The sequence below is a fragment of the Pteropus vampyrus genome, unplaced genomic scaffold, assembly GCF_000151845.1.
Source record: "Pteropus vampyrus isolate Shadow unplaced genomic scaffold, Pvam_2.0 Scaffold77, whole genome shotgun sequence".
Classification (NCBI taxonomy): Eukaryota; Metazoa; Chordata; class Mammalia; order Chiroptera; family Pteropodidae; genus Pteropus; species Pteropus vampyrus.
Genome location: NW_011888858.1, coordinates 2,737,895 through 2,751,863, shown reverse-complemented (window position 1 = coordinate 2,751,863; position 13,969 = coordinate 2,737,895). Strand labels below are relative to the sequence as shown.

The 13,969-nt window shown below is 33.5% G+C and overlaps 1 protein-coding gene across 4 annotated transcripts in view; it reads left to right on the top strand.

Moving 5' to 3' along the window:
* Positions 1 to 13,969, top strand: part of EXOC1 (exocyst complex component 1) — a 56,558-nt gene that overhangs the window by 22,958 nt on the left and 19,631 nt on the right. For all 4 annotated transcript variants that reach the window (XM_011362620.2, XM_011362622.2, XM_011362621.2 and 1 more), the window contains exons 8-9: positions 1,630 to 1,739; positions 8,600 to 8,749. In XM_011362620.2, the coding sequence (XP_011360922.1) occupies positions 1,630 to 1,739; positions 8,600 to 8,749 (260 nt within the window). The remainder of the gene's footprint in view (positions 1 to 1,629; positions 1,740 to 8,599; positions 8,750 to 13,969) is intronic.

Sequence of the window (13,969 nt, the reverse complement as noted above, 5' to 3'; positions counted from 1 at the left end):
CCTGGCTGCCCTGAGAATTCTGTCTTTGTCATTGATTTTTGATAATTTTAATACCATGTGTCTTGGTGAAGGCCTTTTTGGGTTGAGATAATTGGGTGTTCCATTGACTTTTTGAATTCCAAGCTCATTCCTTAGATTTGGGAAATTCTCGCTAATTATTTGTCTGAAAATGCTTTCTAATCCCTGCTCCTTTTCCTCCCCTTTGAGAATGCCCATTATTCTTATGTTTCCTCTCTGATGGTATCAGCTAGTTCTTGTATTTCTTTCATTATTTTTCACTCTTAATTTTCTCTCCTCTTCCTTCTGGTTTATTTCTAGATTTCTGTCTTCGATATCACTGATCCTTTCCTTCATTTGGTTGACTCTATTTCCCAAGCTTGCTATTTCATTTTTCATCTTTTGCAATGTGTTCTTTATCTCCAGAAGTTCTATTTGGTTCTTTTTGTGGGTTTCAGTCTCCTTGCTGAACTTATTCCGCTAATCTAATTGTTTTTTCAATTCCTGAAATTGTTGATATGAATTGTTTCACATCTCACTGAGGTTTTTCAGAAGTACCATCCTGCATTCTCTGTCATTTAAGTAGCATATCTGTATGTCTGGAAGCTTATGTTCTGGAGATTTTTTTTGTTTCTGAGCTGCCCTGTCACCTTGGTTGTTCATGTTGTTTAATGGATTATTTCTCCACCTGGGCATTAATGGAAGTATATACTGCTTTTTTTCCAGAAAGAAGATTTATTATATAAAGGTCTCTCTTTGGCCTGTTGCAAAGAAGGCATTTTTCTTTTGGTTTCCAGTAGGCAGTGTCTAAAGCCTCTTGGATCCCTGCTTTATATATAGTCTTAATAATAAAAGTTTTTTTCCTTATAGATATTTAATCACACTTGCTACCCTTAGTGGTCGGTCCAGTCAGTGTTAGTGACAGGTTTGGTAGCATTTGCTCAGATTCCCCTGGGGCTCCACTGCATTCCGTGTCTCCGAGGGTATGGGGGGAGGGTCCCTCTGGGTTGGGGGTTGGAGTCTGTGGCTCAGCCTCTGTTTTGTAGCCATGGCTGTTAAAAATCAACTGCTGTTTCTCTGCCATCCCCACTTCTCTGCCATCCCAGCTTCTCTGTCATCCCTGCTTCTCTGCTTTCTGCCCTGATGACTGGGCAGTGTGGCCAGCCACGTGGAGCTTCCGGGTCTCCCAGGCAGGGCTGTTCAGGGAAGTCGCCACACCTTCTTCCCTACCCCTCCTCCTGCAGGAGCTCCGCCTGAGGGAGGCAGCTTCTTTGTTTGTCCCAGTCCATCGCCCGACACCCGGGGTTCTGACCTGTGGTGGCTCTTATGCGCAGATCCCACACTCTGAAGTACTGGTATGCTTTTCGGGGTGTTTTTTGTTGAGTTTTAGATGTTCAGCTTATTGTTTTTTTCAAGGGGGGAGATCTGACGACGTCTCTCTCTCCTCCATGTTTCTTACCCCTACTCTTTTCCTGCTAACATACTCCTTGATTTTTCTTTTATAAAGCAAACAAACCCATAAAACTTTGGGTTCTTCAGAACTGAAATATGGGTACTGTTATAAATATACTCGTTAAACATCAGCAAAATCTTTTTACCCATTAAAACAGTCAAGAAATATTCTGATTTCAGGCCACGACATGCTCCTGGCGGTCAGGCAGCAGCAGCAGCGTTTCAGCGATTTGCGAGAGCATTTTGCCCGGAGACTGGCCAGTCATCTCAACAATGTTTTTGTTCAACAGGTAATTTTATTTTTTATTAATACTAGCATGTTCCTGTAGCTTTTTTATATATTGCCTTAAACATGAATTCCCAAAAAAATTTTAATGTGTTTGATTGGAATCACAGCATATTTCTTCACATATTTATTTGATTTTAAGATTTTTTAAATAAGTGCATATTTGCTCAGAGATATTTTTGGGCCCCAACTGCCTCCTTAGGTAGACAGTCTAGTTCATTTCAGCTAAAATTCTCAGATTCTAGAAATCACAAATAACTATGCTTACTTATTGCATATACCATTTAGACCTACTTATTTATAAAAAGTCCAAACTTGTTACATGTTTGCTGTTTGGCCTGTTTTATTTTTCAGTATTTTAGGTGAGAATTAGAACTTGATCCAGTGTTTTACATATTTTACTGGCTCCATATATGTCTATATACATGAGAAAAATGACTGTAGTTCAATTGTAAATTCCAGTTGATTTAATTTTACATAAAGCCTTTGTCTGCATTTGTATGTGAAAAGGGATGTTATAATTAAAGTTGTGGCAAAAATATTAATAATATTTAGAGTACCTCAGAGGGTTTCCAATAGAAGGCATTTTAATATCTGGTGTAATAAATTAGTTTACTTATGTTTTTCATCTCTTTTATTAGAATTATTGGGCAAAAAAAATGAGGGAAATTTTGTTCATCAAGAAATGCTCTCTGAAACATTGGATTCTTATTTTGTTTTCATTTTACAGAATTCTAAAATAATTGTATTTACTATATTTTATTTCTGATTAGTTTACTCAGGCCCTCCTTCAACTCTATAACAGGTCCTACTTTCTTTCGGTGCCTGTGAGTACATCAAATTTGGCTCAAGCTTCTCTTATTCTTTTTATTTTCTCTAAAGTTTGCTAAACTTAACAGCAGCAAAATCTTTATAGATTATAACTTACTGATGTAAACTACCTGTTAACCATATTTGTAGGTTTTTCAGTGTCCCATAGAGAAAGTTTATTTTGGCCAAAAAAGGCATTTAATCTTATTCTGTTTGTCTTTCTTCCTGCCATCCTGTTACTCACTTGCTTGCTCCTTCATTTATTTAGAAATTATTTGCCAGATGATTGAGACGTATACCAGACATTTACTTGGGATAGATGAGCAGCCGATTCTGCTCTTGAGTAGATTACAGTCTAGGGGAGGGAGATGAACACGTACTCAGGAAGGGTAAATGTGATAGTGGTACTATGGGAGCATAAAGGAAGACCACCTAACTAAGCATGTGAGGGGAAAATGGGGGAAGAATCTCTTAACATTTCACTTGATTTGAAGTGTCAAGAAAAAAGTAAACCTAGAAGTCACATAGGAAATACTAATTCACATTTTTCTTGCAATATTATTTCAATGTCTATTTCTCCACAATTGCTTAGGTTTTTTTAAATGACACTATTGACGGTGACATTATCTACATTCGTAGATGGTATTGAAAATACCAGTCAATAATCCTTTTTGTACTGTTACAACATTCAGTTATTTATTATTTTGCCGCTTTGCCTTGTAAACTAATGGCTTTGTTTAAAATGAATGCTTCCTTATTCTGAAAATCTAATATGTATTGTTACATGTGAATGGTGCATGTTAAAAACCAGAATGTTGCAACACCCTGGAATGTGCTGAAGAAGCTGCAATAGGCTGTCCCAAGTACAGAAAGGAGATTTTCTGTGTGTTGAATTCAGTGTATCAGGTCACTTAGCAAGAGTTGAGAAACATGAGTATTTCTATTCCTGGTTGTAGGACAAACTACCTGGGAAAATTTGATTACCATATATGGTACATCTCTTTGTCAATCACCAAATTTTCATTGTGTCCCTAGTATGTACTTGTCCATGTGTAAGAATAAGAAATGACTCCCACCCTCAAGATGCTTATAAGGAGGTTAATGTACTCAAAGCTCTATAGCAGTGTAAATATTAAATTTGCTAATTGTATAACTATGTATACATAGTATACATAAGTATAAGTGCTAACAGGTATAATCAAAAATGAGTTTACTGAGGATCTAAGTAGTCAGATATAGCATCACAGATGGCACAAGAATAGAGTCCATGCAATGCAATTTATAGCAAATGTATATATATTATAACATAACTACTGTACAAAAGAATCCAGTGTAAGTAATATGTTGATCACAACACAACAGTAATTTAAGAGTGGTAATTCCCAGTCTTTTTAAAATTCACACATTAGTAATTAAAAAATAAAATTTGGAGACCAAGTCACCAATTTTTTATTTACCAAATAAAAATTTTTAAAAAGAAATACTGCCATCTACTTTCACTATTTTTTTATTTTTAAAATAACATTTTGTCACTAAAAAAAAAACCATAATTTCAGACTTCTAAAATTAATTCATTTCCCTCTATGAGAAACTTAACTCCCATCATTTTTTTTTCTTATTCCTGTAGGCTAGTAAAACATCTTCACATTTTGAAATCACTGATCCGGAGCATGCTATCTGTGATGGAACTTTCGTGTTAATACTTCTACATAATTACATTTTAATGAAAACTGAAATGCATTTTTATTTAATATTCACTTTTTACTGTAATGTACTATGAGAATAATATTTTAAATAATTGAAAGATTCTTTGGGCTCTTTTAGATCTTATACACTCGGATTCCATTGAAATTATTGACTCTTACCTATAATTTTTACATTTACTAGGGATTCAGGTTATATGGAAAGATAGTCAGAAGAAGGCCAGTTATACTAATTAGGATTTTGATTGAAATCAGGCAGTGAAATTAAGACTAATAAGATTGAGGAAATATTTGCATAAAGAATATGTCCTTTTAAAAATTCTTTTGGTTGTTTTTTGAAAGATTTGCCTTAAAAGGATAACTGTCTTCTGCCCTTCTTTTTTTCCCCCTCTTTGGTTCTAAAGAGACCTCATGATTCTGTACTTTGCCTTTAGCAACATGATGAGACTGATTATGCGCAGAACTAAAAATACAACCAGGAAAAAGCAAAGTTGTAGGGTTTTTTGCTAACGTGCTTAAATTCGGAAACTTTTCTTTCAACATGTTTATAGAAACATCATATATTAAAATAAAACCTGTGTAATAGACCACCAATATTCCGTTCATGTCACAAAAATTGTTTCCTTAAGCACAGAGGTTTTACAGTTTTCTAAACATGTTAATGATCTATGGTTAAAAGCTTAGAAAGAATTATTAAGATCATTTTTCATGATATTTGTTGGAACTTTGCTCACATTTTCTTTTTTCTTTAAGAAAAAAATAAAAAATGCTATAACATAAAAAGGAAGAGTTCCAGAATCTTGAAAATTTATTCAACATTCCACATGATCTTATCATTTGTTTGTCAGAATAGCAAAGTATTTAAGAGTGCAGACCCTGGAGCCAAACTTCCTGGATTCGAAATCCTGACTTTACTACCACCTAGCTGGGTGACTTTGGGCAGGTTAATTACTTCTTTATGCCTTATCTAAAAATGGGGTAATAAAAATATCTATCTCAGAGTAGTTATGAGGATTAACATAATAAATGTTCAGCACTTAGAATAGTACTCGATTATAGCAAACTGTTTAATATTAGCTAATTTTATTATAAATTCTAGTACTATATATACTAATAAAAATTTATAATTCATTGAGTTTTTGGAAAATGCATTTGTCTTAATTTGGACAAAACCTAATATATTATTTTTCAATTATGTTCATAAAGTTTTGCTTTTATTTTTAATGAGAAAAAATGTACTCTGCAAGGTTATTGTGAAGATTATAATTTATGTATATAAAGTACCTAGAATGGTAGTGGGTATTCATTAAATTGTTAGTATTACTACTTTATTATTATTTACATTAAGAAACTTTAAACAATGTCTTAATTTAAAAACTATATAAAGAATAAAATTCTTCCCACATTAGAGTTCTACACGTGATAATTATATTATTGATTAAACAATTTAAGGATTTACTTTTCCTATTCTCTTTGGTTATTTTGGAACCATTTTTTCTAAAATTAAGTCTTTTTGTTAACACCAATAACATTTAATCTGATTAATAGTAATGGTTTGAAGGTAACCGTGTTCTTCATATCAGAAGTAAATTTTCCAGGTGATGATGATCTTAAGAAGCTCTTTGCTGAAGAAAGATTTGAATAGTAATATATTATACACTGTAAAATCCATTTTCAGAAGAGAAAAAGGGTTTTAATTGAAGAGCTTTCCTGACACTAAATTAAATAATATAATTTAACATGTAATGGCCTCGGTAAATAATTGTAGAAGAATATAAATAATAATTTTGAGTCTTGAATCATTAAGAAAAATTAATGAGGAAGATTGTTTTAGATAACGAAAGAGACCTAATATTGTTTTAATTAAGACTGAATATTTAGAAAATATTTAAAAGGCTATAACAAGTCTGTCAAATGTTCTTTAATCAGTGTAACCAATTATGATACACAATTTGGAGACATTGGTGGATCGAAAACGATATGTTTATACTTAGTTTCTGATACTTGTGATTTAATGGAATCCCAGTGATCCTTCTATTGTGGTCATGAAAAAACATTTCTGTAAAGTAATATTTGTATTGACCTTTGGCAACTATAATTAGAGATCGGTGGCAATACTGGTGTGTTTTACTTAGTATTTTTAATTTTGTTCATATTTATTGTTAGTCTTTACTTCACAGAAAAGACGTAGGCACCTAGGCATTTCGAATATATAGAATAGTTCCATTTTCAACATGGTATTTGTTAGTGCTGGATGATTTTATTGGAAAATGTGATTGTTTTATATTCAGCCAGCCATCCAGAAAAGAATGTTCACGCAAGTGTATGCTCCCTTATTCAGAACTCTTGGAGTCAGCTGTGTTTTTAGAATTTTTCAGATGTTAGAAAAATAATAGTGTGCATATACTCTATATTATTATATTATATAACCACTTCCGCAGGGTCTGGAGCAGAGCCCTATAATCAAGCACATAATTGTTTCTACAGCAAAAAAAAAAAAAAAAAGTTACTCTAAACATTATAAATAAATAGCCTCATGTCAGTTTAGGTCTACTTTTGCCATCAAAATAGTTTTGGCATCAAACTGAGTTTTCAGAGCTTTTTAGATTTTAGAATTACAGAAAGGAATCGTGGACCTTATATATATCATATACCTTGTATATTACATCTATGATAGTGTGAATTTCTGTTGCCTCTGCCATCTGGTTCTGGTTGTTTTAAATCAGTCAGTCTTGTTTACTTTTCTGCTATCTCTGATTCACTTTTCCAAATTAACCTACGTAGATATCAGTAAGATTAATCTTAAAAGTATATTGGTTCTACACAGTTTTATACATAATTTGAATATAATGGGTCTTTATTTTTAAAAATTTTCATTTTAAATTAGGAATATATTGTTATAAGGAGAAAATTCTCTAACAGACTTTTTTTATAAACTTTAATGAGGAAGGAGCTCAGGTAATGATGGTTTTAGTACTTGGTATATCTTGTACTGTCATCTTTCTTACTCTTTATTTCCCTAGGCCAGGAATTTTTTCTTTCTGGATACTCTGTATTTAAAAGAAATTGTTTCTAAAAATCCATTACCACTACATTCTTATTTTGTATATGTAATACAGCATATAAATTAGAAGAAAGAAGTCTCTTAAAACAATTTAAATTCAAGATGTTTATAAGCTAATGTATAACAGCTAGTATAGTGCATATTAATTAGCTTTAGGTTTTACCAGGAAATGAGTTAACAACCCCAAAGTTCCAGCAGTTTGTGTCATTTTAATACAATGTTCACAAAATGCTAATTAATAACTTCTGACTAGGCAAATCAGATTGAGTCAGAATGACTTCAAATAAATGTGTCCTTTTTTGCCTTTTCCTTATTCTTGGGAACTTTTGTTTTCAAGGGGCATCTTCTCCTTTTATCTTCCAACTCCCCATCTCTTAGACACTGCCTTTGAGTTCCATGATAAATGTTAACTAAGTAGCAGAAGAGGAGAGCTAGATTGTTTCAAAAGAAGGTTTTTATTATTTTTTATTTTTTAGATACCTGTTATTAGTAGGCAGTTGCAATTTTTTGGGTAAAATGATTTCATTTGGCATATTTTTAAAAGAAAACAGAAGTGAGACTCACCTGACTAAGATTCTAATTCTTACTTTCCTCCTGTGTGACCTGAGCAAATCACTTTACTCTGAGTTTCAGTTTGTTCTTCTAGAAAGTGAGGTTATTGGATTGGATAATCTACCAGGTCTGTATTTTCTAAAACAAAAGTTAGGATATATCATCTATCTAAGACTATATGATAACTTATTAATTTACTTATATAAAAGTCTTATCTAGGTTTAAAAATAAAATCATATAGTGATTAACAAGTTAAAAGAAAAATTAAAATTATATTATCATTAGGGATTATCCTGAAAAGTCCAGGATATAGTCATCTGTAGTCCTTCCTAGTCCTAAAATTCTATATTCTATATATTTTTATCAGTTTTAAATATTGTAGACTCTAATGGAAATACCATAGATTTGGACATTTATTTGCTTAGTAAACTGTAAAATGATATGGTATGGGAGAGATAAGCTTGATTAAAACATTCATTCTCAACTCCTTTAGAAAATGAAATGAGTAGATGGATTTATCAGAGTACCATTCTTACGTGTTTGATTATCTTATGGTAATGGTGTTCAGTTGGTATTCACAGACTGATAAAAGAAAACAAGTAAGTACTCAGTTTTTATTTTTCTATGTTCTGTTGGTTTTGCTTGGCCACATTTGGTCATCATTTAGAATTTTCAGTTACAACAATGTTTCCTTATACTACCAGTAATATTTATTTACTTATTTACTCACTCTAGGGTCATGATCAGAGTTCAACTCTTGCTCAACACTCTGTTGAATTGACATTACCTAATCATCATCCATTTCATAGAGACTTGCTCCGATATGCCAAGCTGATGGAGTGGCTAAAGAGTACAGATTATGGAAAATATGAGGGACTAACAAAGGTATGGATTTGACATCACTGAGTATAGAGCATAATCTTTTAGAATCAAGAGGCCATGTATTCAGTTCCCCAAGTGACATTTGAAATACTATCATACATTCTTAGCAAAGCAGAAAATAATTGAATTTCTGAGTGTTCATTAACCAGGGAGAACATTTATTTTATTTACTTGGGTAAATAAGAGTTAAATTTTCAATTTCAGTATAATATAGGATTAGGCCATACTGTATATAGCCTGAAGCATCATTTACTCACTCTAGGGTCATGATCAGAGTTCAACTCTTGCTCAACACTCTCTTGAATTGTTAAATGTTATAATTATTTCCTGAGTTTCTTTATGTGCAGTATAGAAACTAGGGAGTATGAAGGTGTGTGAGTGAGGTATTTGCCCTCTGAGAATTTATGATCTGTTCTGTTAAGCAAGTGCAAAGTGCCTCTTTTTTCAGCGAGCATTTCACAATTCCAGGCACATGTGGCCTAACAAAGTTCTAAAGAACTTTAAGTCTGGGAAGAACAATTATACTTAAAACAATCAGCAAAAAATTAAGTACAAAACTGAAAATAAGTTTAAATATATGGCAGTTTAGAGAAGGGAAATCCATGTCCTGAATCCATGGGGGAAAAACTAGGGAAGATATTGGACTAGAATTGAGTTTTAAATAATGAGTGGGGTTAGATTAGATAAGTCAAAAATAAGTGGAAGGGCACGCCAGGGGTGAAGAGCAGGATGTGCAGATAAAGGTGGGAAAATAGGCCCTTTTCCCAGGACATTGAGGAGACAAGCCTGACTAAGGCAAATTTCGTATCCTAGAGCAGACAGAAATTGTGTTGAAAAAGATGAGCTATGAGTTCTAACAGCTTTCCCTACACAAGACAAAAGACTAGATGGGGGGGAATTAATTAAGAACCTAATGTAATAATTCAAATGAAGTGAAATCTTGAACCAGGAAAACGGTGATAGGAATAGAAAGAGAATATAAACCAAAAGAGAAAATCCAAAGACCGGAGGGAAAGGTCGATGCCAGATTGCCAGGCGTGGAGGTTAGAAGAGCTGTGGCATATATCACAATGTCAGCAACTGGGGAAAGTAAGAATCATTTATTCATGTGTTCATTCAGCAAATGAATTGAATACCTATTACATACCGAACTAACACTGTTGTAAATGCTGGAGTTATAGCACTGAAAGAAACAGGCAAACGTTTGCCTTCTGAGAGGGCATATTGTGTTGGAGAAAGACTGACAAAAAAAAAAAAAAGATATATATGTTAAAAAGTGCTGCTGAGTGCTCTGGAGAAAATTAAGCAGGAATTCCAGGTCTGGGGAAAGGTTACAGTTTCAAATAGGATGGTCAAAGAAGGCATCATGAGAGGTGGCATTTGAGCACAGATTTTATAATCAGGGGCAGGTGGTGGGAGCCACCTGGAGAAAGCTTTCAAGGGGCAGTGCACACGCCCTAAGGCAAGAGCATGCCTGTGTGCTTGAGGAGCAGTGAGGGGGCCCGTGTGGTTTGAGCACAGTGAACAAGGGACAGGACCTTAGAAGGGCAGGTGAGAGAGAGAAGATGAGGTGGGGCACTGCAGATCTGGAGCAGACTCTGCACCATAAGATTTTGGCTTTTACTGTGAGGGAGATGGGGGGAAAGGGATATTGGCGGGTTTTGAGCAGTGGAATGACGTGGTCTGACTTAGATTTAATAAATGGCCATTGTAGCCGGAAGCCATGGATATAGTGTTTTTCTGGCATTTATGCTGTGACCTTTAGTATTAGAATTAACCTTGTCATTTAGGGAGCTAAAGAGTTGATCTCTAACATAAATATATAAATAGCTTTATTTATATATTACATGTAAGAGCAGTTTACTTAAAATCTGAAATACTGTGAGTGACATGTAGAATCTTATCTGTAAGTTTTACAAATTTGGAGTTTAAAAATAAAAAACCCAAGTAATGCATAAGCTATTTTAATAACTAGTAAATTTAATTATGTGGAAAATACAGCCTTAAAAGATGTTCTTGAATTTGATAGAATTATGTGTTTTGTCTCTGTGGAGTGAGAATATTGGAATTATTAATGTAAAGGCTTATCCCCTCCACCCATGTGCATGTGGCAAAAACTTCCTAACAAAGAATTTAGATAACATTTTATCCTACTTTTTGCTAGTTTTGCTAGCATAAATTATTCCTACTTTTTGCATAGTTTTATTCAGAAGGTAGAGCTATCTTTCAGAGTGTTTTATAAGTGGAGATTATTCTCTCTCAGGCAATTAATGTTTCTATATGAACCCATTTTGTCTTTATATTTATTGAAATAATTATTGTAGCTCCTATGCAGTAGCATTAGTTCATGTCTCATGAGAAGGCAGAGAACCAGTTAGGTAGAAATTTATGATAAGTATGATGGAAGAAAAAGACAGATTGTACATTCTTACCAATGTATTAACATCAACATATTTGGCAATAGGACATTCTTATATATCAGTCTTCGTGTATTGTCTCTTAAAAGTGCCTTTGCCTATTTAAAGTAAAATCTGGCTCCCTCTACTTCTAAACTGAGATCATAAGATAGGGGACATAAACCTTGGAAAAATAAATAATATTTATAAACTATAATAAAAATGCTTTTCACAAAGCATGTAAATATCCCGAGGAGTTTATATACATCTTATCTGGCTAGCCATTTTAGGCAAGATTATTTTTGTTCCTCAGAATTAGTCTTCTAAGTGTTATGCAACTCTACTGTTATGTTATATTTTGTTTTGTTTTCATTCAACAGAATTCTGATTTGGAGATAACTTAAGGAAAAATATTTACATTACTGGAATTCTTTGCCTTTTGAAGTTTTAGGAGGATTCATATTTTGAATAATTAAACATTATTATATCTCCTTAAGAGTTTTGGGCCAACAAGTGCTTTGTCCCTTAGTGAATATTCAAATAAGTAATCAATAAGCTTTTTGCCTAATTGTGTTCTCAGTGAGTATTATTGCCTTATCTTTATATATAATGCAATATTCATAAATGTAATTTAAAGTGAAGAAACAAGACTATAGCCAACCTAGTGATGATTTATGGAATCATTCTTTGCTCACAGTATATTTTGGATTGACAATATTAATCAGATTTTTTAAATGAAGTTGACTTATTTCCCAAGAATGTTACTTGATCCTGTGGTTTGAACTTTTGACAGACTGCATTTTACCTCATAATCTAATTTGTTTGCTGAAGTGTTATTAAAAACAGGAAGTTTATTTAAAAAGATGAAGGAAGAAAGGAATAAAAGAATGAAAGAAAGACACATGCAACCAAGAGTTTCTTTAGTAAAAAATAATAATAATAATTAAATCCAGATACTATTTGCATTTGGTTGGGTGTACACACTTTTTTCTGATAACTGGAAAAGCCTGTCTCAAATTTTTTAGATAAGAGTCATTAAGCACTGGAATCTATTTGGAATCTAAGGAAAGCACTGAGTTGGGGTATACATAAATAGAGGCTATGGGAAATAGAGGTGCCTTGGTCATGTAATGAGCTCAGCTGCCCACATTTCCTCCTCCCCAAGACTACAACCCCTATGTTTGCATTATGCAGGGGTTATATAGGTAGGGCAGTTAATAACAGAGGCGGTCCATCCCTGCCTGTGTGGGAAATGAGCTTTCCCCTCCTCATTACCTCCTGATGTTGACAGTCAGTCTTGAAGATTACTCAGACATCTTCCCTCACCCACAGGTCTATACTTACGGAATTAGCCATTTTGTTTAAAGGAAAAGTAAAATTTAGAGGTCTCCGTAAGACTCTATAGTCAGCACAAAATAAAGTTGAAAGGACTGCCTGAGATAATATTTAAATTCATGATAGTTAAGTTTTAAGTTAGGTGCTGTATACAAGGTGCTAAGAGGAATACTATTCACAGTGAGAGACATCTTTCAGAATTTGGAAAATGAATGAACTGGTACTCACACTTGTCTATGGCATTTCCCACCAGTGAGTTCTATTGAGCACCTGGGAAAAAATCATCCAATAATTTGAATCTCATTGAAAAAGTTCTGCTCGTTGAAAATAGTCTGCTCAATTGACTGTTTTCTAGATACACAAATAGCTATTTTGTATTTACATTCTCACCAACAGTATATGAGAGTTCCTTTTTCCCCACAACCTCTCCAGCACTTGTTATAGTCTTGTTGATGATAGCCATTCTAACAGGTATGAGATGGTATCTCATTGTGGTTTTGATTTGCAATTCCCTAATAGCTAGTGAGGTTAAGCATCTATTCATATGTCTGTTGGCCATTTGTATGTCTTCTTGGGAGAACTGTCTTTTCAGATCCTCTTCCCATTTTTTAATTGAATTGTTTGGTTTTTTTTTGTTGTTGAGTTGTATTAGTTCTTTATATATTTTGGATATTAGCCCCTAATCGGAGGTGTGGTTGCTTCTTTGTTTTGTTGATGGTTTCTTTTGCTGTGCAGAAGCTTTTTAGTTTGACATAGTCCCATTCATTTATTTTTGCTTTGACTTCCCTTGCCTTTGAGGTCAAATTCATAAAATCCTCTCTGAATCCAAGGTCTATAAGTTTAGTACCTAGATTTTCTTCTATGCAATTTATTGTTTCAGGTTTTATATTTAGGTCTTTGATCCATTTTGAGGTAATTTTGGTGTGTGGTAAGAGATAGCAGTCTAGTTTCATTCTTTTGCATGCGGCTTTCCAATTTTCCCAGCACCATTTATTAAAGAGGCCTTCTTTTCTCCATTGTATATTTTTGGCTCCTTTGTCAAAAATTATTTGCCCATATATATGGGGTTTATTTCTAGACTCTCAATTCTGTTCCACTGGTCTGTGTGTCTGTTTTTCTGCTGCTACCATGCTGTTTTGATTATTGTTGCTTTGTAGTATAATTTGCAGTCAGGCAGTGTTATACTTCTAGCCTTGTTCTTTTTTCTCTGGACTGCTTTGGCTATTCAGGGTCTTTTGTGATTCCGTTACAAATCTGATGATTTTTTGTTCTATTTTTTTTAATGCCATTTCTATAAGAATTTAAACTTGAAAAATGAGACTTTAAAAAAGTGAGCCCAGTAAACTAGGAATTACTTTTTGCTTTTAAAGCTATGCAAGGGTCATGAGAAAGAATTACCCATTTGAGTAACTTTTCTTACAGAGACAGTGTGAATTGAAAAAGCAGTCTATATTATGTTTCATTCAAATACTGTTTCATAAGGATATATCTA